The sequence below is a fragment of the Danio rerio genome, chromosome 9 (genome assembly GCF_049306965.1).
Source record: "Danio rerio strain Tuebingen ecotype United States chromosome 9, GRCz12tu, whole genome shotgun sequence".
Lineage (NCBI taxonomy): Eukaryota > Metazoa > Chordata > Actinopteri > Cypriniformes > Danionidae > Danio > Danio rerio.
Window position 1 is genome coordinate 52,003,214 of NC_133184.1, and position 23,661 is coordinate 52,026,874.

Here is a 23,661-nt window from a genome sequence, read left to right on the forward strand (position 1 = left end):
CAATATATAGGCTAGAGTAGTTATACTGACATTGTAAACATTTATTTTCATGCACAACTGTGTTCGCTATGAAAGAAAAAACATATCAAATGCTTGTCGTAATCACAACTCTAAAATGTGATATGATCATTTAAATAAAGTGCACACTTTCTGTTTCATTTTGACTGCTAAGTGCTGTTCATACTTCGCGCGCGGCTCCCAAACGATCACTCTGTGCCACAAACTGAATATTATTTACAACTGTATTACCTGTTACTCGCAACATATGCAGGTTCTGTTCACTAAAGTAGACGGCCGCGCGTCTATCATCAAGTAGAGAGCGCGCGCGCGCCTTCTCTGTGACAACAGCTCACGGTCAGCAGCTCAAGTCACGTGTGATTTCCCAATCGCGAAAACATCATTATATTAAGACAAAAATGACATTTTTAGATGAATTATACCTTATAAATACAGTATGTGACTCATTCAACATCATTTGGAGGTCAATGTCACTGAGCAACGTGTGTGAAACAATGAAAAGACTCGAGCAGCCACCCTTTCTTCTCTCCTGAACTTTAAAATATGATTGGCAGAATCGTAGAAATGCTGGATTAAGATTATCTAGGGGGTCGAATCGAGATCGCGAACTTTTAACTGTTAATTGTGCAGCTCTAGAATGAACACATTTAGGGTGTTTATTTGCTGAAATTGGTATTAAAATCGTACAAATATAAATTGTGTTTATATTGTGCAACATATATTTGTAAAGTCTTTATGCATACCATATATTGTGAAAGGGGAAAAACAATAAATCATTGTATGAGTGCTGTAATGTTTAAAAAGTTTTCCAATAAAAACGCGTGAAGGTCATGTGACTATCAGGAAAAACGCAGCATCTCATTTCTCATGGGACGCGTTCTCTGTTCTCGTGGTCTCCCGAGTTCTTCCGAGGTAACTTGGCAAGAACGGTGTTCACAAGAACGCAAGTCTGTTCTCTGCGTTCTTGGAATTCGAGAAACAGCCCATGTCTACATGCCTAGTTGCTGCCACGTGATTGGCTGATTAGGACTTTGCGTTAACCAACAAATGGACAGGTGTACCTAATAAAGTGGCCGGTGAGTGTAATTTCACAAGATATCGCTATTTGGAAAGAATTAATGATTCATTTACATTGATTGGGATGATTTCTAGGGTAGTGCATCTGCATAAAAGGAGAATCGTGTCATCCATATTATAGAAGATTAGGGTAGAATTTATTTAGATTTTTAGATTTTAGATTTACCAGATATTAAATTCAATACTTTAATCCTTTATACAGTCGTCCTCTAAAGCAAGCCAAGCATTTATTTCCAGTGAATGTTCTTATCTTGTAAGTGGTTCACAATATTCCTGCGAGTCTGTGATCTGAACTGTTTCCCTGTGGCGTTGCTTATCTAAATGCTTGGCAGATGTTTTGACCGCTCTCTGTAGACAAGGAGATGTTTGGTCGGTCTTGACTTTTCCGTATCTGGGAATGTGGAGGTCGGGACATTTGTGAACCCGGAGAGACGCGTGGGTGAAATGGAAGAGTGAAAGTTCGTCATTCAGTACATTGACCTTTCAGCGTGACCTGTAGAGGACTGGGTCGTTTACGGGACGCATATGGATCACCCATTGGGTTTTAAATCCCAATTTGAGCATTACATCTCTATTGTGGCAGGTCTCCCTCTTGTGCTCGTCATGGGAGAACTGTTTCTGTGTGGACCGTGAATGCTGTTCAGTTCCGTCAGACTTCATTACCTTTGCTTTCTGCCTACGTCTCGTTGGCTTCCTGGTAAGATGTACTTTAGATTTTTTACAGTGGTTTTTGGTTACCTTTAATGAGGTGGTTATGTTTCTCACACAGTCATCAAAGAATTGACTTGCAATGTTTCTTAGATCAGTTGGATTGCTGATGCTTTTGCTTCAAGGATTGGGTTTTACGTTGGACTTTGAGTGGTGACCCAGATTAGAACTTGTATTGCATGTATTCCACCACAGATTCCACATATATTTTCCCTCCTGTTTGAATGTCGATGTAAAACCAATACCATTCTATTTTAATTTCATTTCATTTCATTTTATTTAATTTTATCAGTTGGTTTAATTATTTAATCAATTGGTGAAACTGCATTATTTTTAGTAAGATAAATTATATTTTTTACAAATGTATTTAATTTAGTTTTAATTTTGTAAATTAATTCATTTACTTTTATTATTGAACATTTGGTTAGTTTGGCTTTTTTGCTATTCTTTAAATGTTATTTGTTTATTTATTAATTGATTTATTTATTCAACTATTTATTTATTTATTTATTTATTTATTTATTTATTTATTTATTCATTTATTTATGCATTTATTTATTTGTTCATTTATTTATGTATGTATTTATTTATTTATTTATTCATTCATACATTTATTTATTTATGCATTAATTAATTAATTAATTCATTCATTCATTTATTTATTTATGCATTTATTTATTTATTCATTTATTTATTTGTTTATTCATTCATTCATCTATTTTTGCATTTATTTATTTATGCTTTATTTATTTATTCATTCATTTATCTATTAATGTATTTATTTATTTATGCTTTGTTTATTTATTCATTCATTTGTCTATTTATGCATTTATTTATTTATTCATTCATTTCTATATTTATTTATTTATTCATTTCATGTTTAGCTGCAATATTGCATTGTTTCAATTACAATTTTTATTATATTTCATTATTTTTATTAAATATACAAGATTCATGACATTCTTTATTTATTTTAATTAGTTTAAAGTATATATTGTCTTGCTGTTTAAATGATTTAATACACCATTAATTATTATATAAAACAACTAACTAAAATACTATAAAGATACACTATATCATAGTATTTGTGAGTAAACACCATGCTCTATCTTACCAGTGGTTTGCATAACTGCAATAGAAGACATACTCACATTTCTGACACACTAATCAAATTATATTAAAATTAACATATAACAAGTTTAACCATATCAGAAAGCTCTATTTATTTCCAAGAGTAAATTGTTAATTATAATGTTATCAATTTAATTTGATTAGTATAGTGGTGTCAGACTGTGTATAAGCATAGGTCAAGGAAAATATATTGTTTTACTTCAAATAATAGGGCTCGCAAAAGAGGAAGTGATTCACAAACAGAGTCACGGTTATTTTCTTCACTCTCCTTCCCCCAATCTCATCTTCCTCTATCTTCCCATCCCACAATGCTTTGGGAGTAATGGCCTTTCCAGAGCTTCTCTAAACAGCTTGTGTTTACTGTGAGCGACCTCTCTTACTGTATTACCAGCTGTGGCCCTGGATCTGTGTTTTGTCTGTCCGCAGGGAATATGCCCGTCAAACAACCCTCTCCAATCCAAGCCACTTCCTGTGCATTACATCCAGCCCCTTCACTGCTTGATGTCTAATGTAAACTTTGGGAGCTTATAGAATTGCTTTCCATTAAATCTCATTGTTATGTAGAAGACAGCACGAGCAGCTCATACTTATTGGAAGTACATATGTTTCTTTGCACGTTTCAGATGACAAATCCACTAGAAGGCGCTATCTACATTTTGTGAGTGTAAAATATGTTGCTCTGGGTATGTTTCATTGCATGTTTCAGATGAAAAATCCACTAGAGGGCGCTGTCTACATTTTTGTGAGTGTAAAATATGTTGCTCTGGGTATGTTTCATTGCATGTTTCAGATGAAAAATCCACTAGAGGGCTCTGTCTACATTTTTGTGAGTGTAAAATATTTTGCTCTGGGTATGTTTTATTGCATGTTTCAGATGAAAAATCCACTAGAGGGCGCTGTCTACATTTTTTTGAAAAGTAAAATACGTTGTTCTAGGTATGTTTCATTGCACGTTTCAGATGACAAATCCACTAGAGGGCACTGTCTACATTTTTGCAAGCGTAAAATATGTTGTTCTGGGTATGCTTGGTTGCGTGTTTCTGATGACAAATCCACTAGTGGGTGCCGTTTACATTTTAGCAAAAATAAATAGTGTATTCAGAGTATATTTTGTTGCATGTTTCAGATTACAAATCCTTTTGAGGGGTATGAAACGCAAGTATTTTTAAGGTATGTTTTGTTGCATGTTTAAGATGACAAATTTACTAGAGGGAGCTGTTTACATTTTAGTGAACATGAATACGTTGTTCGGGGAATATTTCGTTGCACGTTTCAGATGGCAAATCCACTAGAGGGCCCTGTGTACATTTTTGCGAATGCAAAATATGTTGTTCTGGGTATATATTATTGCACGTTTCAGATGAAACGTTCACTAGCGGGCGCTGTCTACATTTTTGTAAAAATATAATATATTGTTTGAGGTATGTGTCATTGTACGTTTCAGATTACAAATCCACTAGAGGGCCCTGTCTACATTTTTCCGTATGCAAAATATGTTGTTCTGGGTATATATCATTGTATGTTTCAGTATGTTTCATTTTTGTAAAAATACAAATACATTGTTCGGGGTAAGTTTTGTTGCATGTTTCAGATGACAAAGCCACTAGAGGGCGCCGTCTACGTTTTAGAAAACATACATATGCTGTATAGGGTTAATTTTGTTGCACAGTTCAGATGACAAATCCACTAGAGGGCACTGTCTACATTTTTTTGAAATGTAAAATATGTTCTTTGGGGTATGTTTAATTGCACAATTCAAATGACAAATCCACTAGAGGGCACTGTCTACATTTTTGCAAACATAAATATGTTTTTCAGGGTATGTTTAGTTGCATGTTTCTGATGACAAATCCACTAGAGGGCACTGTCTACATTTTTGCAAACATAAATATGTTTTTCAGGGTATGTTTAGTTGCATGTTTCTGATGACAAATCCACTAGAGGGCGCTGTCTACATTTTTTAAATAATAAACTATGTTGTTCTGAGTGTGTTTCGTTGTTCGTTTCAAATGAAAAATCCACCAGAGGGTGCTGCTTACAATTTTGCAAGCATAAAATACGTTGTTCAGGATGTTTCACTGCACGATTCAGATGGCAAATTCACAAAAAAGCGACTACAAAAGGCTACATTTTTGCAAATGTAAAATACGTCCTAGGTATGTTTTATTGCTTGTTTCAGATGGCAAATGCACTAGTTACCGCAATCTATTTTTTATCGAACATTAAATATGTTGTTTTGGGTACGTTTCGTTGCACGTTTCAGATGGCAAATTCACTAGAGGTTACTATCTACATTTTTACAAACATAAAATATGTTGTTCTGGGCGTGTTTCATTGCACATTTCAAATGACAAATCCATTAGAAGATGCTGTCTACATTTTTTAAAGCATAAAATACGGTGTTCTGGGTATGTTTTGTTGCATGTTTTAGATGACAAATCTATTAGAAGGCACTGTCTACTTTTTTTGAAGTGTAAAATACATTGTTCTGAGTATGTCTCATTGCATGCTTCAGATGGCAAATCCACTAGAGGACACTGTCTAGAGGGCATTTTTTGTAAAATGTAAAATTATTTGCTCCAGGTACGTTTCATATTCACATTTTAGATGACAAATCCACTAGAGGGTGCTGCAATTAATATAGCAATAAAAAATGAACACTCGAAAATCTACAAAAGTTAAAAATAGACACCCAAACACACACAGAAATGTGACTTGTAAGCAAAGAGGGCCAGAGGGTTAAGTAATCTTATTGGCCAGTTAAACACCTGTCAGAGTAATTGACAGTTCATTCTGCTGCAGTGACTGCTGATAAATCAGGAAGGAAAGTGAGTGAGTGATTAATATGTCTTAACAAACTTTTTACTTTTTAAAATGGCTTTTCCAAGTACTGGGTCTCGGCTGGATTGGTATTGGCTCTGTAAAACATATGCCAGAATAGTTGGTGGTTCATTCTGCTGTGACAACCCCTGATAAATAAAGGAGCTTAGCCTAAAATATAAATGAATTAATGTAATGGCTTAGGTAATGGCATTAAGATGAAATTTTATGCATTGAGATGATAGTTTACTACCTTACTATGCAGAATTATATTATCTGTTGCATTATTGCATGTAATTGCAAATAATTCTAGCCGCTTATCATTTTATTCTTTTTTTAAATTGAAAATATTTATTTGTATTATTAATAAAATTTTTAACATTTATTATTATTATTATATTTTTCAATTTAATTCATAACAAATTACATTAATAACCAAAGTTATATTACTTAAACACATTATACACATTAGAGCTGCACAATTAATCGTTAAAAGATCGCAATCTCGATTCGACCCCCTTGACCACAGCTGTCAAACTCAGTTCCAAAAGGGCCGCAGCTCTGCACAGTTTAGGTCCAACCCTAATTAAACACGCCTGATCAAACTAATTGAGTCCTTCAGGCTTGTTTGAAACCTACAGGTAAGTGTGTTGGAGCAGGGTTGGAACTAAACTGTGCAGGGCTTCGGCCCTCCAGGAATTGAGTTTGACATCCCTGCCCTAGACGATCTTAATCCAGCATTTCTACGATTCTGTCAATCATATTTTCAAGTCCAGAAGAGAAGAAAAGGCGGCTGCACGAGTCTTTTCATTGTTTCACACACGTTGCTCAGTGACATTGACACCTCCAAATGATGTTGAATGAGTCACATACTGAATTTATAAGGTATAATTCACCTAATAATGTCAAAATCACACGTGACTTGAGCTGCTGACTGTAAGCTGTTATAGAGAGGGCCCGCGCTCTCTACTTAATAATAGACGTGCAGCCGTCTACTTTAGTGAACAGAACCTGCAAATGTTGTGAGTAACAGGTAATACAGTTGTAAATAATATTCAGTTTGTGGCACAGAGTGATCGTTTGGGAGCCGCGCGGGAAGTATGAACAGCACTTAGCAGTCAAAATGAAACAGAAAGTGTGCACTTCATTTAAATGATCATATCACATTATAAAGTAACAACAAGCATTTGATATGGTTTTTCTTTCATAGCGAACACAGTTGTGCATGAAAATAAATGTTTACAATGTCAGTATAACTACTCTAGCCTATATATTGTTGAATATAATCTGATAATGGGAAATGTCTGATTTACCAGTGAATAAATTTGTCTAATATAACAGATTTCAAGCATAAATCTCTCATAATAATTCAACATCAGAATTATTATAAGTAGAATAGAATTATTTCTGGAAACCAGTAGACCTACACATAATATTATTATCAATGTTGTGCCATATGTTTGTTTTGTCATACCTTTATTTTACATCTACAGAATTGTGAGAAAATCGTGATCTCTATATAAAAGCAAAAAAAATCGTGATTCTCATTTTAGCCAGAATCGTGCAGCTCTAATACACATTTTCTCCGGGACGCTATGGTTTTAAATAAAACTTTCACTATGCGCTTTTGTTTCTTTAGTCCACATAATGCTTTCCTTCATGATCATCACACCTTTTCGGCAGATCTGCAGGATGAAGCTGTCAGCGGTGAGCATTTTTAGCATTCCCGCTGTTTTTATAAGGGCAAAGGAAAACTGGCACAAGCGACATCTCTCTATGTGCTGGAGCAGAATGAAAAATGAAGAGATCGAGAAACCCTTTCCTGTGTTTGTGCTCTGTTGATCGCTCACTAACACTGTGTAAGTGTGAGGAAAGTGCAGAATCACGCTAAACTGTGATCTGAAGGTCAGTGGCTCTTCCTGCCTTTCTAATGTGGCGCTTCAGTAGAGCATGCCGAATAAAGCTTTCCACCGGCCAAACAATGATTCTGCCTTCACTGAGCTCTGTAAACTAAGACAGGACGGGGTTCTTTCAGGATTATGGATCAGGTTTGAGCATGCATATGCTGCGTGACTGAGGCGGTAATCTCTTAAAGCATATGATTGGAATTTCTGGGGCCTCACCCTTTGTCCACTTTCCATAACTGATTATTTCAGGCAGTAGGATACTCTTAACCTGCTGAAATCCCCCCTGCGCTGTGAATGAAAACTGAATCTTTGGTCACACTTTACAACAAGGTTCATTAGTTAATGTTAATTAATGCCTTTACTAACTTGAACAAACAATGAACAATACATTTACTACTGTATTTGTTCATGTCAATAAACGTTAGTTAATGAAAATACAGTTGTTCATTGTTAGTTCATGTTAACTCATGGTGCATTAACTAATGTTAACAAGCATGGACTTGGATGTTAATAATGCATTAGTAAATGTTCAATTATGATTAATAAATGCTGTTGTTCATGATTAGTTCATGTTAGTAAATGCATTAACTAATGAACCTTATTGTAAAGTGTTACCAAATCTTTTATATGAGATGCATTTCAACATCAGGCATGCACATATTATTATGTTTATTAATGTGCAATATTGTGAGATCTGAAATGCAGATTTATAGTAAAATGCTTTGCATGTCTTAATTTTGCACCTACTGATCGCTTTTTTTGGTAAATAAAATTAAAAAAAAGAACAATAAAAGTAGTAGCAGTAGAATGCAAAAGTACGGTGGCCGGGAAGTAGAGGTGTGAACCTATACTGGTCTCACGGTTCGGTTCGGTTACGATTGTCATGCCATCGATTCGGTTCAATTTGATATCTCGGTGCATCACGGTGCATTGACGATGCTTTCCATATACAGTGTTATATTTTAGGGGGGAGGCTATAACATGCTGTCTGTATAAACACAAAGACACACAGCAACACACTGTCTCATATTCAAACACATTCACAAACATAGACAGCATCAAACAAACAAACACACACACGCACACACACAATCAAACACACTTGAGCCCTTGCAACAGGGAGAGCTCGCGCTGAGCGGAGCAGAAAAACGGAAAAAATAAGCACGTTTCTGACGGTCCCTTACAGAGAGCTCCTCTCAGCGCGAGCTCTGCCGGCTAAAGTAAACGCAGACTGCAAGGGCTTAAACGGGCTTAAACGGAGCAGTGCTCGTAATGTCGAGCGAAAAAAAAAAGACAGCTGTGAAACATGACCAGCTTTGTCTTTCTCTAGGAAACACACATTAGATCTTTTTAGGGTAAGCGTTTTTTGATTTAATGCCATTATTGAGCATGTCTGGGGTAAGATGAAGCAGGCATTGAAGATGAATCCAAAGAATCCTGATGAACTCTGAGAGTCCTGCAAGAACGCTTTCTTTGTCATTCCAGATGACTTTATTAATCAGTGATTTGAGTCAGTGCAGAGATGTATGGATGCAGTCCTCCAAGCTCATGATGGAGTCAGACACAATATTCATTCTGTTTCCACTGCAGCATGACTTTATATTCTATACTGGACATTATTTCTGTTAAGTGACAAGACTTTTGCCTAAGCAGAGTCAGACTGCACTGTCCTAATGAAATAATTTAAAATCAAGCCATGATCATATTGTATTTTGGTAAAATAAACGTAATCTAGAGGCCTTTGCCTTTCATATAAGCCACTTCTGATACCAAATGATCAACTAGAAGTCAAGCTATTATCTGTTGTTCCTAAAACTTGGATAAGTGACAAGACTTTTGTCAGGTATAGTGTACAAATGTATATATTTATAACTTTCTGTATATAGCTACTTTGTGCAATATAATATAAAATAAATATTATATTATATATAAATATTGTAGGGGCGAAACAGTGGTACAGTAGGTAGTGCTGTCGCCTCACAGCAAAAAGGTCGCTGTGTCGCTGGTTCAAGCCCCGACTGGTTCAGTTGGCGTTTCTGTGTGGAGTTTGCATGTTCTCCCTGTGTTCGTGTGGGTTTCCTCCGGGTGCTCCGGTTTCCCCAACAGTCCAAAGACATGCGGTACAGGTAAATTGGGTAGGCTAAATTGTCCGTAGTGTATGAGTGTGTGGATGTTTCCCAGAGTTGGGTTGCGGCTGGAAGGGCATTCGCTGCGTAAAAACTTGCTGGATAAGTTGGCGGTTCATTCCACTGTGGCGACCCCGGATTAATAAAGGGACTAAGCCGACAACAAAATATATGAATAAATGAATAAATATTGTACAAAATAAAAAGCAATGTAAACCTCAATATGATTAGATTTTTTATTTTATTTTTTTTGCAGAAAATGAAAATCCAGTTATTTACTCTTTTATTATTTTTATTTTTTTATTATTACTTTCTATTATTTAATCAGCTTAAAATCATACAGTATATATAACAAGCATTCTATTTTAATAATTTACAACAGCTTTTTCTTTATTAAATGACAACCACTGTTGTTTTGAGAGCGGATTTGGAGCTGAGAACTGGCAGAATGGCTAAACAACTGTTTTATATATTGAGTCAGTTTATTTCATTTAGTGAAATCTGGAGATTCAGTGCTACAATCTGCTTCTTCCTACTCAACAGTCGGGTTTGGCATCATTGCAGCTTCTGTTTGTGAACACGTCTCGTGATAAAGAGATGAATCTGCTAGACAGATGAACACACGAGCCACAGCTGTAAGATTCGGTTCTCATTATTACATCATTTGACGGGATTCGGCAAGTCAGACTAATTAGGCAAGTCATTTAGCAACAGTGTTTTGTTCTGTAGACAATCAAAAAACAAATCTAATGGGAGCTAATTATATGAGCTTATATATCCTTATCTTATAGTATATGTTAGTTATTCATAATTTTTTTTTAATAAGAAGAAAATCCAGATTGAATATATTATTGTCTGCTTTAATAGAGCATGACCTGGAAAATCATGAAGTCCAATATGACCTAATGTAATGCTTTAGCTCCTTTTTTAGCTCCAAAAGAAGTAAAAAATAATAAATGACAACAATAATACCTTTGAATTGTTAAGTATATAAACTGGCGTCATGGTGGCGCAGTGGGTATCGCGATCGCCTCATCATTCCGATGTGGTAACCCCAGATTAATAAAGGAACTAAGCCGAAAAGAAAATGAATGAATGAAGGATATAAACTATGTGTCTTTCCTGCAGCTTTATTTTGACACTAGATTTCTTTAGAGGTGTGAACCTATACTGGTCTCACGGTTCGGTTCGGTTACGATTATCATGCCTTCGATTCGGTTCAATTCGATATCTCGGTGCATCACGGTGCATTGACGATGCTTTCCATATACAGTGTTATATTTTAGGGGGGAGGCTATAACATGCTGTCAAATACACAGACACACAGCACCATACTGTCTTTCATTCAAACACTTACACAAACATAGACAGCAACGAACAAACAGACACACACACACACACACACACCTAAGCCCTCGCAACAGGAAGAGCTCGCGCTGAGCGGAGCAGAAAAGCAGAAAAAAAAAAAAAAAACACTTTTCTGACGGTCCCTTACTGAGAACTCCTCTCAGCGCCAGCTTTGTCTTTCTCTAGGAAACACACTTTAGATCTTTTTAGGGTAAGAGTTTTTTTTGAGTTAATGCCGTCTATAACTGAATGTGTGTCAGGAATATCGAAAACAAAACCAACTGAACCGCGCTCATTTCTGGGGCCCCCCTGGATGTACAGCGCCCTTAGCATTTGCCTGTGGTGCCTATGCCACGGGCCGGCCCTGAGTTGGCTGAGTGTTGTAAATACTCGCACTCACCTCCCTCGCGACAGAGCGCTTGGGAGATAAATGACTTCACTACATAACAACCGGTTATGATTATTACTGAACCGATACAGAATTGTCCGCGTCTGCATCGCGGTGCAACGAAGAAACAATTAATTTTGACACCCCTAGATTTCTTGCTCTCGTTCACTTCTATAGATTTTTAGTCATAAAAACACAACCCAGGTTCAGTGGAATTATGTGCCCAGGGCTAAAATTTTGAGAACCAAGAAATATGTCTTTTTATTATTTTATTTTTACAAATCCACTGGAGGCCACTTACATTGTTGCTAATCTCAAAGACGTTACAGAGGCATGTTTTCTCATAAATCCACCAAAGGCCGCTGTATAACTTGCTACCCTTAAGCATGTATTTTTTGTTTCTCGAAAATGTATCCCTGGGCACATTTTTCCATTGAGCCAGCTCTTTCTGTTTCATATATATATATATATATATATATATATATATATATATATATATATATATATATATATATATATATATATATATACATATATATATATATATATATATATATATATATATATATATATTAAAAAAAAAAAAATATATATATATATATATATATATATATATATATATATATATATATATATATATATATATATATATCTTGCTAGAGAACCTTCAGAGGTCAGAGGGGTGACGTTTACCTGCACAGCACTTACTAGCTGGCCTCCGTTACATAGGCCAGACGTAAAGCTGGCGTGCACCAACGCACATTCTCACATTCATCGTTAGTAAATCCAAAGTGAGCGTGAAACCTGGCGTACGCAAAGTTTTTGTGCGTACACAGTGTTGCTACATGGGGCCCCAGGTCTGTTATCCTAAGATGCATCAAATACGTAACTTTTTTTCTTATGCTTGAATGTTAAAATGGCCCTCCTATGAATTGTCAGTCACTGAAATCACCCCCTGTAAATTTGAGTTTGAGACCTCTGCTTTAAGGTAAGTGGTTGCAAACAATTTATATGGGCTGAATTTAAACAGTACAAGTTCAATTTAACTTGTTTGTTTAAATTCAGCACATATAAATAGTTTGCAACCACTTACCCTAAAAGAATGTAGCAAATCATTTATTTTCTGTGTACTTCCACATAGCACAATGATAAAGAGAGGACTCTGCTAGACAGATGAACCGCAGCTGTGAGATTGGCTTCTCATTATTGCGTCATTTGCAAGTCTGTCAGGAGTGACTGTCTTCATCTGGACACTCTGAACTCCTGAAACCTGATGAAGTGCAGATCCTTCTGTCTCCCAGATTCCCACACTTTCTCCATTCACATTAGAGATCCAAAGGGGAAATGAACACAGTACAGGAATCCTGCTAAAGCATGTTTTCTGATGTCATGACAGGACTTGAAATGATTCAGAAAGTCTAATAAAAGGGAGTTGTTGTTTTTTTTTTTAATAGACCTTCATTGCGTCAGTATTCCCGGAAAAAAACTGTCACATGTTTTCTTTGGAGTACAAGCAAGCAATGCTTAATCAATCATTTTCATTCATTGAATGGGCTGTTATCGGCTTGTCGCTCAGAGCTTGTCTCCAGGGATCACATAATTAGGTCCATCTCTCAAGGAAAAGCCCGGATAATAACGAGATCACAGGCGATAGAAAAGAGCAGTGTTGTTTTTCTGCTCGCAGGTTTAATTGAACCTCTGGGCCCTGACATGCCTGAGCAAGAATGTGCGCGAATACTTTTGTGTTATGCTGCTGCTCGTGTTGTAGAGTTGCACAAGCCATCTCTGAGTCTGTTTTAAACTGATTAAAGGTGGACTTTAAATGTAAATGGACTTCTGGCGCTGCAATGAATCAACTGGATAAGACGGCCTGCTCTAATGTTTATATTTATATTAAATAATATATTCAAAATTATTAGTGGATTAGTTTGTAATTAATAAATCAGGTTATTTTTTATAATAATTCTTTTATATTATTCATTCCTTCATTCATTTATTCATTTTCCTTTGGCTTAGTCTCTTATTTATCAGGGGCTGCCAGAGCGGAATTAATCGCCAACTTATCCAGCATATGTTTTACGCAGTAGAGGCTCTTCCAACTGCAACCCAGTACTGGAATACACCCATACACTCACAAATTCACACACACACTCATACACTATGGCCAATTTTAGTTCATCCAATTAACCTATACCTCATGTGTTTGCACTTTAGAGGAAACCCATGCCAACACGGGGAGAACATGCAAACTCCACACAGAAATGCCACCTGTCCCAGCCGGGACTCGAACCAGCGCCCTGCGAATCGACAGCGACAATCTAACCACTAAGCCACCGTGCCACCCCGAGAAAATATAATAAATCAAACAATTTTAACCTTTAAAATTGTTTATAAAAATTGTAAAAAAAAATTTCAGTCGAATCTAAAAAACTTTCTCCAGCAGGAAAAAAAAAAAATTTAATACTGCGTTAATTTGAAAGATTGAAAATATTTAGGTATTATTTAATAAAAAAGAATAAAAAACAACTGTGTTAAAAATAAAAGTAAGTGTTAAGTAATAATAAAGTAAATTAAAAAAAATTATTTAGCGCAATATATATATATATATATATATAGGCGAAGCAGTGGAGCAGTAGGTAGTGCTGTCGCCTCACAGCAAGAAGGTCACTGGGTCGCTGGTTCGAAGTTGGTGTTTCTGTGAGGAGTTTGCATGTTCTCCCTGCCTTCGCGTGGGTTTCCTCCGCATGAATTGGGTAGGCTAAATTGTCCGTAGTGTATGAGTGTTTGTGTAAAAGTGTGTGTGGATGTTTCCCAGAAATGGGGTTGCGGCTGGAAGGGCATCCGCTGTGTAAAAACTTGCTGGATAAGTTGGCGGTTCATTCCGCTGTGGCGACCCCGGATTAATAAAAGGACTAAGCCCACAAGAAAATGAATATATATATATATATATATATATATATATATATATATATATATATATATATATATATATATATATATATATATATATATATATATATATATATATATATTTATATATATATATATATATATATATATATATATATATATATATATATATATATATATATACATATATATATATAAAACGGTATATTTAGAAATAATTCAGGGTGTCAAAAGTCTTAAAATATCTTACATTTCAAAAACTACATTTTAGATTTTAAAAAGTCTTAAATTCACCAAAATATTGTGTTGTAGGTGTCAAATCATTTTTAAAAGGTCTTAATTTTCCTTTGTCTAACTAAAGCTAACCAGTCGGGCCAACACACATCAAATTATCAACAATCCATCTAAATAAAACTTCTTATTTTTTATTGCAAAAAGATACAACTCTCACAACAGCTTTTAGAATTATCTTAATTAAATTCCCTAATCAGGAAAAGAACTACATTTAGATTTTATTTTTTTATTTTTTTTTTGTGGCAGGCAAAAAACTTATTCCATTGGTCCCACTGGGCCATTGCAAAAAAAATCCAAAGTGTTTAGCTCTCTATAAGTCTAAAACTTCATTCATAATGGTCTTAAAAGGGTCTTAGAAGTCTTAAACATCACTTGATGAAACTTGCAGAAACCCTGTCATTTAATTTATACAGTATAATTCAATATCAAAGCATGAATATTTGTTGATGTAGTCTTGTTTAGATTATTTGTATAGTCAGTTTTAATCTTCAGCTTTTTAAATCTGTATTCTATGCGTTATAAGATTAACCTGTGTTTAAACTTAAGGTTTCAAATTAACATTTTAAGATTATCATCTTTTACATCTGCATCTTATGGTGTAAAAGACATCTTACAACTAGAAAAGACATCTAAAATGCATCTCTTATAAAATCTTATATCATTTACATTTTAAGATTATTTTTAGATCTTTTTTTGGTCAAATTGTTCTATAGTTTACGGTATTTGCTATGTGCTTTAACGTTTGTTTGCGCAGAAAGAGCTTTAGCATTTAATTAAATTAATGGGAGTGAGTAAGTTCCATATTGAGGGTGTGGAAATAGTGGGATTATAATAAAATGACATGAAAATGCAGTAAACTGGGATCCGCCTTCATGAATTCCACATTAATTCTCAAACGGTTGCTTACATCAGCAGCACACATTCTTGTCTTGACTTTATTTTTTCTCACTACTTGCAAAACCTTTCAGTTTCCATTGGCATCAGCGCACGGATTTGATAACAGAAAAAGCAAACAGATAAGAATTGATTGCATTAGCGTAACACTATCAGCAGCATTTCATCAGTCACTGAATGTCACCAGCCCTTGAATTCACACACACACACACACACACACACACACACACACACACACACACACACACACACACACACACACACACACACACACACACACACACACACACACACACACACACACACACACAAAAAGCTGATTAAATGTCTGTGGCCCCGATCAGCTGCTTCAACACACACACACACACACACACACATGCTTTGCATAGCGGGAGTTTCTCTGACAGGCCTATGGGGAGTCTGTGATGTCATAAAAGGGGTGCGGCCTTAAGGTAGGCATGTCACTTTTGGGCAGAAGCTCTTTTTAGTTGTGTCTCACTCCTTTGCTGGCTGACTGTGTGGATCAATGGGACATGTGAAGTGTGTGCAAAGAGGAGTTTTACACCACAGCGCAGGAGGTAAGAGACAAAGATGTTTGGTGAATGACAGGAGTTGACTTGTACCTGCAGGACAGGTAACTCGTATGCTGAGCAGCTCTTGTTTGTGCATGTTTGTGTATCTTGGAGCATAGTTTATTCAACTCTGTTTGCACTGAGCTGTGAAACCAGTCACATGAACTCACATTGATTTCAATATGAATAAGTATTGTTGGGTTGTAAAGATGTGTTGGGAAAGAGAGTTGTTTATTTAGAATCTAAAGTCACTCTTTAAAAATAAAAAATAACTCGCTAAATATCTTGCTTGGTTACTTTTTATGGAAAGCAGTATGAAAGTGTGTGTAAAAGAGTAAGAAACTTACATTTATTGTACATCTTTGGTCTACACAACTGGTTTAAACATGTGCTAGTATAAACTAAGTATTATAAATAAGAAAATGACTGTACAACTGGACTGTATTATTGGCGGATTGGTTAGATAATTTATTTCTCCTGGGTTACATATTGAGGTAAAGTTAGTTTTATATTCGCACATTCATTCATTTTAACAGTACCTATATTGTTTACCAGGCTAATTTGAACATTCGGTCTGAAATCGCATTTACAGTTTTTCTAGTTTGCTTTGACCTGGTTAAAGAAACTAGGTACCTCTTCATTTTCATTATCACTATCCCAGCAGAGCAGAGGACCGGTCTTGCAAATGTGTAAACCCTTTCTCATTGGGTTGACACATTTTCCCCACCATTTTTCCAAACAGTTAACACAGATGTCATTCAAGCAGTCCAAACTCCATTGTTTTAGTTTTGGTAACCAAACAGAATCCATCTATTCCTAACTATTAAAAACTACCAACATCAGTATGAAATCACTGAAGCACCGGTTTGACACTCCTTCACACAAATCTTCAATTAGCCATCATTCTGCAAACCTTATAAAAACGATGGAAGGTCTGTGTTGTTCTGTGCCAGCATTGATGGAGGAGGTCAATATGGCTATGTCCTATACTCCCAATAGATTTGACTGTATATTAGTTTACATGTGTTTTCTCTAATATTTACAGTATTTTATTACTTTTGTCTGTTTTTTTTATATACAGTATTTCAGTTTTCAGCCACAGTTTGAAAAATGTCATGAATTCAATATATATTCAATCAAAGCACATCTTATTCTTGATCCAATTCTTTGCAAAAAGGCAAATTTGACAGCCCAAATAGAGACAACAAATGCCATTGGCTATAAGCTACAATGGCAAGCAATGGTGGTGCATTTTGAGTTCTGTATTTTGTTGTCCATTGTGTAATGATTAAATGAAAGAGCTCTTATACTTGTTTGCAAGTTGTGTTGTTTGAAGGTAAAACTAGCTTTTGTTGCATATGTTAAATGTTTTGACACGATATGTGCCTTTTGCAAGCAAAATGTGTCATTTTGACCATGAGTGCCGCTGTTCAGGCCTGTGTGTTAACTGTTTTGAAAATTTGGAGTTTCAGTTGACAACTGCATCCAAGCAATCGAGAAAAACTGTAAGAATGGCTACAAAACAACATTAGCACTATTTAATTTGCTTGTGTTGTACATTGATAGTCATTGGTTACTAATACGATTTAAATAATTAGAGTTTGCAATTGTGCGAATATAAAGTTGTGAAACCCTACATTAAGTATTTTTGATTTTATCTGCAACATAAATTGCTGAAGTTATATTATTAAGTGTTCAATAATGTCTATGCAACCTGTAGCATTACTTTTTTAAATAATTGATAGTTTATTTGACTTATTTTGTGAAGTCACATTGCCATATGTTGTGCAGTTTTTGTTTATTTTACTCTAAAATTAAGCAAACTTGCTTATCTTAGGGGGCGAGGCAGTGGCACAGTAGGTACTGCTGCCGCCTCACAGCAAGAAGGTCGCTAGGTCGCTGGTTCAAACCTCGGCTCAGTTGGCGTTTCTGTGTGGAGTTTGGATGTTCTTCGCGTGGGTTTCCTTCGGGTGCTCCGGTTTCCCCCACAGTCCAAAGTCATGTGGTATAGGTGAATTGGGGAGGCTAGTTGTCCGTAGTGTATGAGTGTGTGTGTGTGTGTGTGTGTGTGAATGTGTGTGTGGATGTTTCCCAGAGATGGGTAAAAACTTGCTGGATAAGTTGGCGGTTCATTCCGCTGTGGCGACCCCAGATTAATAAATGGACTAAGCCGACAAGAAAATAAATGAATGACTTATCTCATTGTTATGTGCTAGTATAAATACAGTAGAATAAATGATGAAATTATCAGATAAGCAAGTTGTTAAACCAGACACATGACTAAATTTGTTTAGATTTTTTTTTTTTCCCCCAAGAAACGTACTGTAGAACTGGACTGTATTATTTGATCTTGGTGGACTGTTGGATTGCAAATTTTATTTCTACCTGGTTTACAATGTTGTAAAACTTTTCACTAGTGATTGTTATGCTCTAGTATAAACAAAGTAGAATAGAACTTGTCAGATAACATGTTGTTAAACCAGTCACAGGCTTAAATTAGTTTAGATTTGTCCTGTAAAACGTACTGTGGATCTGGACTGTATCATTGAATATTGCTGGACTGTTGGGTTGCAAACATGTATTTCTATCTGATTTACATTGTTGTGAAACCGTATTTTTTATTTTACCTGCACAATAATAGCTGAACTTATATTATTGAGTATTGTTGAGCTACAACGTTTTACTGTGCAGCCTGTTAGCGTTATTAATGAACAATTTGATAGTTTATTTGACATTATTTCCATTGTTTTGTGAAGACACATTGCCATATGTTATGCAGGTTCTTTAAATTTAAAACTCAAGTTAAGTAAGCAAACTCAATTATCATTTGTTGTGTTGTAAAGATTGCCTGCACAAGTGATTTATGTGCATAGAGTAGAATAAATTATAAAATTGTCAGAAAACAAGTTGTTAAACAAAGCACATGACTAAATTTAGTGTACTTTCTTAGAGTTTTCCTGAAAAATGTACCGTCTAACTGGACTGCATTATTGAGTATTGCTGGACTGTTGGGTTGCACAATTTAGATGATTAATTTCTACCTTGTTTCTGCCTTGTTGGATGTTGTTGTTGCGACGTTTGTCTGTGCAACCTGTTAGCATTACTTATGAGACAATTTGATGGTTTATTTGATCTTATTTCCATTATTTTGGGGATTCGCATTGCCATATGTTATGAAGTTTTTGGTTTTTTTACCCTAAAATTAAGCAAACTCTGTTATCATTGAGTGTTGTGTTGTAAAGATTCTTCAGTAGTGTTTGTTATGCTCTGCTCTAGTATAAACAAAGTAGAATAAATGATGAAATTGTCAGATAGCCAAGTTGTTAAACCAGTTACATGACTAAATGTGTTTATATTTTTTTTCTGCAATACGTACTGTAGCACAATACTGCATTATTGAGTATTGGTAGACTGTTGGATTGCAAACATTTCATAATGTATTTCTACTTTGTTTACACCAAGTTGCACATTAAGTATTTTTGATTTCACCTACAATATAAGTTGCTGAACTTAGTGAGTATTGTTGGGTTGTGACATTTGTCTGTGCAACCGGTAAGCGTTATTTTTTTGAGACAGTTTGATTGTTTATTTGGCATTATTTGCTCTTTTGTGAATTTGTAAAGTTGCATTGTCAGATATTTTGTATTTTTTTGTATTTTAAACTAAAATTAAACATGCAAACTTGATTATTATTGCGTGTTGTGTTGTAAGGATTATCTACGCAATTGCTTTGTGTGCTAGTATAAACAAAGTGGAATAATATAGATTAAATTGTCAGATAAGCAAGTTGTTAAACCAGTCGCACGACTAAATGTTATGTATTTGTTTAGATTTTACCTGCAAAAATAGTTGCTGAACTAACTTCACTAGTAGAGCTGGACTTGTATGTTGATCTTTGGTGGACTGTTGGGTTTAATCTTTTTTTTTTTATTTTATTTTATTTTTTTTACAGTAATTATCAGTCCAAAACAGTTTTACAAAATTCCATTTTATTAAGTTGCAATCAAAATCAAATGGAGTTACATGATGGGCAGTACAGTGGTCAACCACATGCATTTACAGTATATAGTTACCATGTTTACATCAAGTTGTGAAACCATACATTTATTATATTATATACAGTTGAAACCAGGGGGAGACGCAGTGGCGAGCACGTTCTCCTCACAGCAAAAAGGTCGCTGGGTCGCTGGTTCGATCCTCGGCTCAGTTGGTGTTTCTGTGTGGAGTTTGCATGTTATCCCTGCGTTCGCGTGGGTTTCCTCCGGGTGCTCCGGTTTCCCCCACAGTCCAAAGACATGTGGTACAGGTGAATTGCGTAGGCTAAATTATCTGTAGTGTGTGTGTGTGTGTGTGTGTGTGTGTGTGTGTGTGTGTGTGTGTGTGAGTGTGTGTGGATGTTTCCCAGGGATGGGTTGTGACTGGAAGGGCATCCGCTGCCTAAAAACGTGCTGGATAAGTTGGCGGTTCATTCCGCTGTGGCGACCCGGGATTAATAAAGGGACTAAGCCGAAAAGAAAGTGAATGAATGAATTACTTAGTGTCTGTGTTTATGAATGAGTGTGTATGGATGTTTTCCAGTACTGGGTTTGGTCTGGAAGGGCATCCGCTCTGCAAAACATATGCTGGAATAGTTGGTGGTTCATTCCGCTGTGGCGACCCCTGATAAATAAGAGGCTAAGCTGAAGGAAAATGAATGAATGAATGAACATTTGCTTAGATTTAACCTGGCATATACGTAAGTAACTGGACTTAAATATCACAGAATTGTTGTTATGTATACACAGTTAATTTGTATTGGGACAACATGAAGGAAACAAGTTAACTAATTAGTTTTTGCAAATGTAAGTGGACTGAACATAAAACAATTAAGTTGTTGCAAAAAAAAAATACCTAAAGAATTGTGTTGATTCAGCTCATGTCAAATACAGTAAGTAGTTTGACCAAGCAGGTCAAGTAAGTGTACATTATCTGTTTAGATTTGACCTGGAAAATGAGTATCCGGACAGCTTTCAGTATTGTTGAGTTGAAGAGTTTCTCTGTGCAACTAGAAGATTTTAAAGTAAACATGAAAAGTGCTAAAGTTAAACTGCATTGTTCCTAAAATATCCCGGGTGGAGTCTGCATTGGAGCAGGAAGGTGTCTTTTGAATATTGTTCAGCACTTCTAACACAAACCCTCCTTTCCCCAAAGGGCCAATACTGGCTGCAACACGTCACCTAAACAATGTGTGTAAAACTTAATGAAAGCCCTGCTCGTTTGTCCCAGATTTAAAAAAAAAAAAAATTCAGTGTTCCACACAATTCATTTGTGTTGTCCCAACACAATAATAATAATAATTCATTTTATTTGTAAATGGCGCCTTTCTAGACACCCAGGTAGCCCTACAATAAGCATCAGCAGACATGCTAAACAAATTAAACATTACTAAAAACAATCATCAACCAAACAATTTAAAACCCAATAGCGAATATAAAACAACATAATAAAAACATGATTAAAAAAATTGTTAAGTAAAAGCCTGCTTTAAAAGATGGGTCTTTAGACGTGATTTAAAATTGTGAAGACTATCACTGCTCCTAAGATCTAGTGGAAGTGAGTTCCATAGCCGAGGAGCCATAGAGCTAAAAGATCTGTCTCCCATTGTGCTCAATCGAGTGCGAGGTGGTACCAGGGTGAAGTTGTTGGCTGATCTAAGGGAACGAGAAGGGGTGTAGATATGGAGAAGTTCAGTGAGATATTGAGGAGCGAGATTATGAAGTGCCTTGAAAGTTAGAAGTAATATTTTTAAATCAATTCGAAACTTTACTGGAAGCCAATGAAGCTGATAGAGGAGTGGTGTGACGTGCTCGTGAGATGGGGCCCTAGAGATGACACGAGCTGCATAGTTCTGAACCAGTTAGAGTTTATGGAGAAGTTTGGAAGGAAGTCCAGAAAGAAGTCGATTAACACAAATCGATTAAGTTAGCATAACAAATTTAATGTAAAGGGATTGAACATATTACATTGATGTAAGAATTTATAGACATTTGCACTAGAAGCGAGGCACAAGTTCTAAGTAACACAATCATTTTTTTGCAGTGTGCAAGCGTGCATGCATTTTCCCAACTATCCCAGTTAGTGTGATCCTTCGGGTAATGAAATTCCAGAAAAGCACCACAACTGTCGCTCCTTTGCACAGCAGCTGCAATAATGCGAGCCGGAATGCATGGCATCCTGTGTGTCGATCCCCCCTGAACGACTTCTGGATATTATTGTTGTTCTCAGTATTACATGTGTATTAAAGGGGACATTCTACCAGAAACGTACATTTTCACTTATAAAAAATGTGATCTTCTGCGAGCATAAAATCAACTCTATGATAGAACGCATCCCTTGATCATTAGCCACGTTTCCATCCACCTATTTTTATGCGCATTTCAAGAGTTCACACTTAGCTGATGATTGATTATAAGCAAGTTTATCATGCTGTCCCGGGAGAGAGCACTGAGCTCAAAGGCTTTTGAGCCCTGGGCTCCCTCCCGTTTGGAGGGCGAGTGGGGAGCCTTTAGCTCGGGTAGATCTCGACAACTCCCCCTTGATAAAAACTGATGGCTAAAAATTGAATGCTATAATAAGATATGCTGCATGGTGAGATATTAACTCTAGTGCAAAATTTAGATTTATCAATTTACTTGTTGTTCATGTTTTTGGAATGTGGGAGGAAACCGGAGGACCCGGGGAAAACCCACGCAAGCACGGGAAGAACATGCAAACTACACACAGAAACGACCACCGGCCTGTTAAAGGACTAGAACCGGTGACGTTCTTGCTGTGAGGCGACAGTGCTAATCACTGGGCCACCGTGCTGCCCTATAGAGGGAAAGGTGAAGAGGTAGGGGTGGAAGGGGCATAAAAAACGATTAATGGAAATACCATGATACCATGACCATAGATGCGCATAAATTTTGATAATGTACAAAAAAAATATATGAACATATACAAGTAGGATAAACTTTACTCGATAAGAAAAGGTTCGCATAAACTACGATGGAAACACTTTTACCGAACAAATTCCAGTATGCACATTAAAAAAGGTGATTTTGTGTGTTAAGAGATCATGTGGTGTTAAAAATATGTGTGAATGGACAAAGCAGGAGGCTGAGCACATTGTTATTAATGACTATTGATAATGACTATTAATGATTATTAATGACCTCCAGAATCAAGAGTGTCTGTGCTCCGCGTCTTTGCTCCGGGTCTCACGCCTTCAAACGCCACCGTGCGTTCAATGTGTGTTAGGATTGCATTCTGAAGCGAAAGTAATTTATTAAGTGAAGTTTTTCAAACTAATTTCGAGAGGAGCATGTGATATAATTGACTGCAGCTGGCCGCCTATCTACACTCATTAGTTAGCCAATCAGATCTATCCTAACTCACTATAAGTAGCCTAGCTAGATATACTCCCTTATCTTCGTTTTCCGAAGAAACCC

At 36.0% G+C, this 23,661-nt stretch overlaps 1 protein-coding gene and 1 long non-coding RNA gene across 10 annotated transcripts in view; both read left to right on the forward strand.

The window, feature by feature from the left end:
• cobll1b (cordon-bleu WH2 repeat protein-like 1b) overlaps positions 1 to 23,661 on the forward strand; it is a 155,796-nt gene that overhangs the window by 43,605 nt on the left and 88,530 nt on the right. For 3 of the 9 annotated variants that reach the window (XM_068223273.2, XM_073911525.1, XM_073911529.1), the window contains exon 1: positions 16,079 to 16,254. In XM_068223273.2, coding sequence (XP_068079374.1) covers positions 16,223 to 16,254 — 32 coding nt within the window. In that variant the 5' untranslated portion in view covers positions 16,079 to 16,222. 9 annotated transcript variants of the gene reach the window in all.
• On the forward strand, positions 17,703 to 21,681 carry LOC141376223 (uncharacterized). Its single transcript, XR_012385663.1, has 2 exons — positions 17,703 to 18,293; positions 20,528 to 21,681. It is a non-coding gene; the product is annotated as an uncharacterized lncRNA (long non-coding RNA).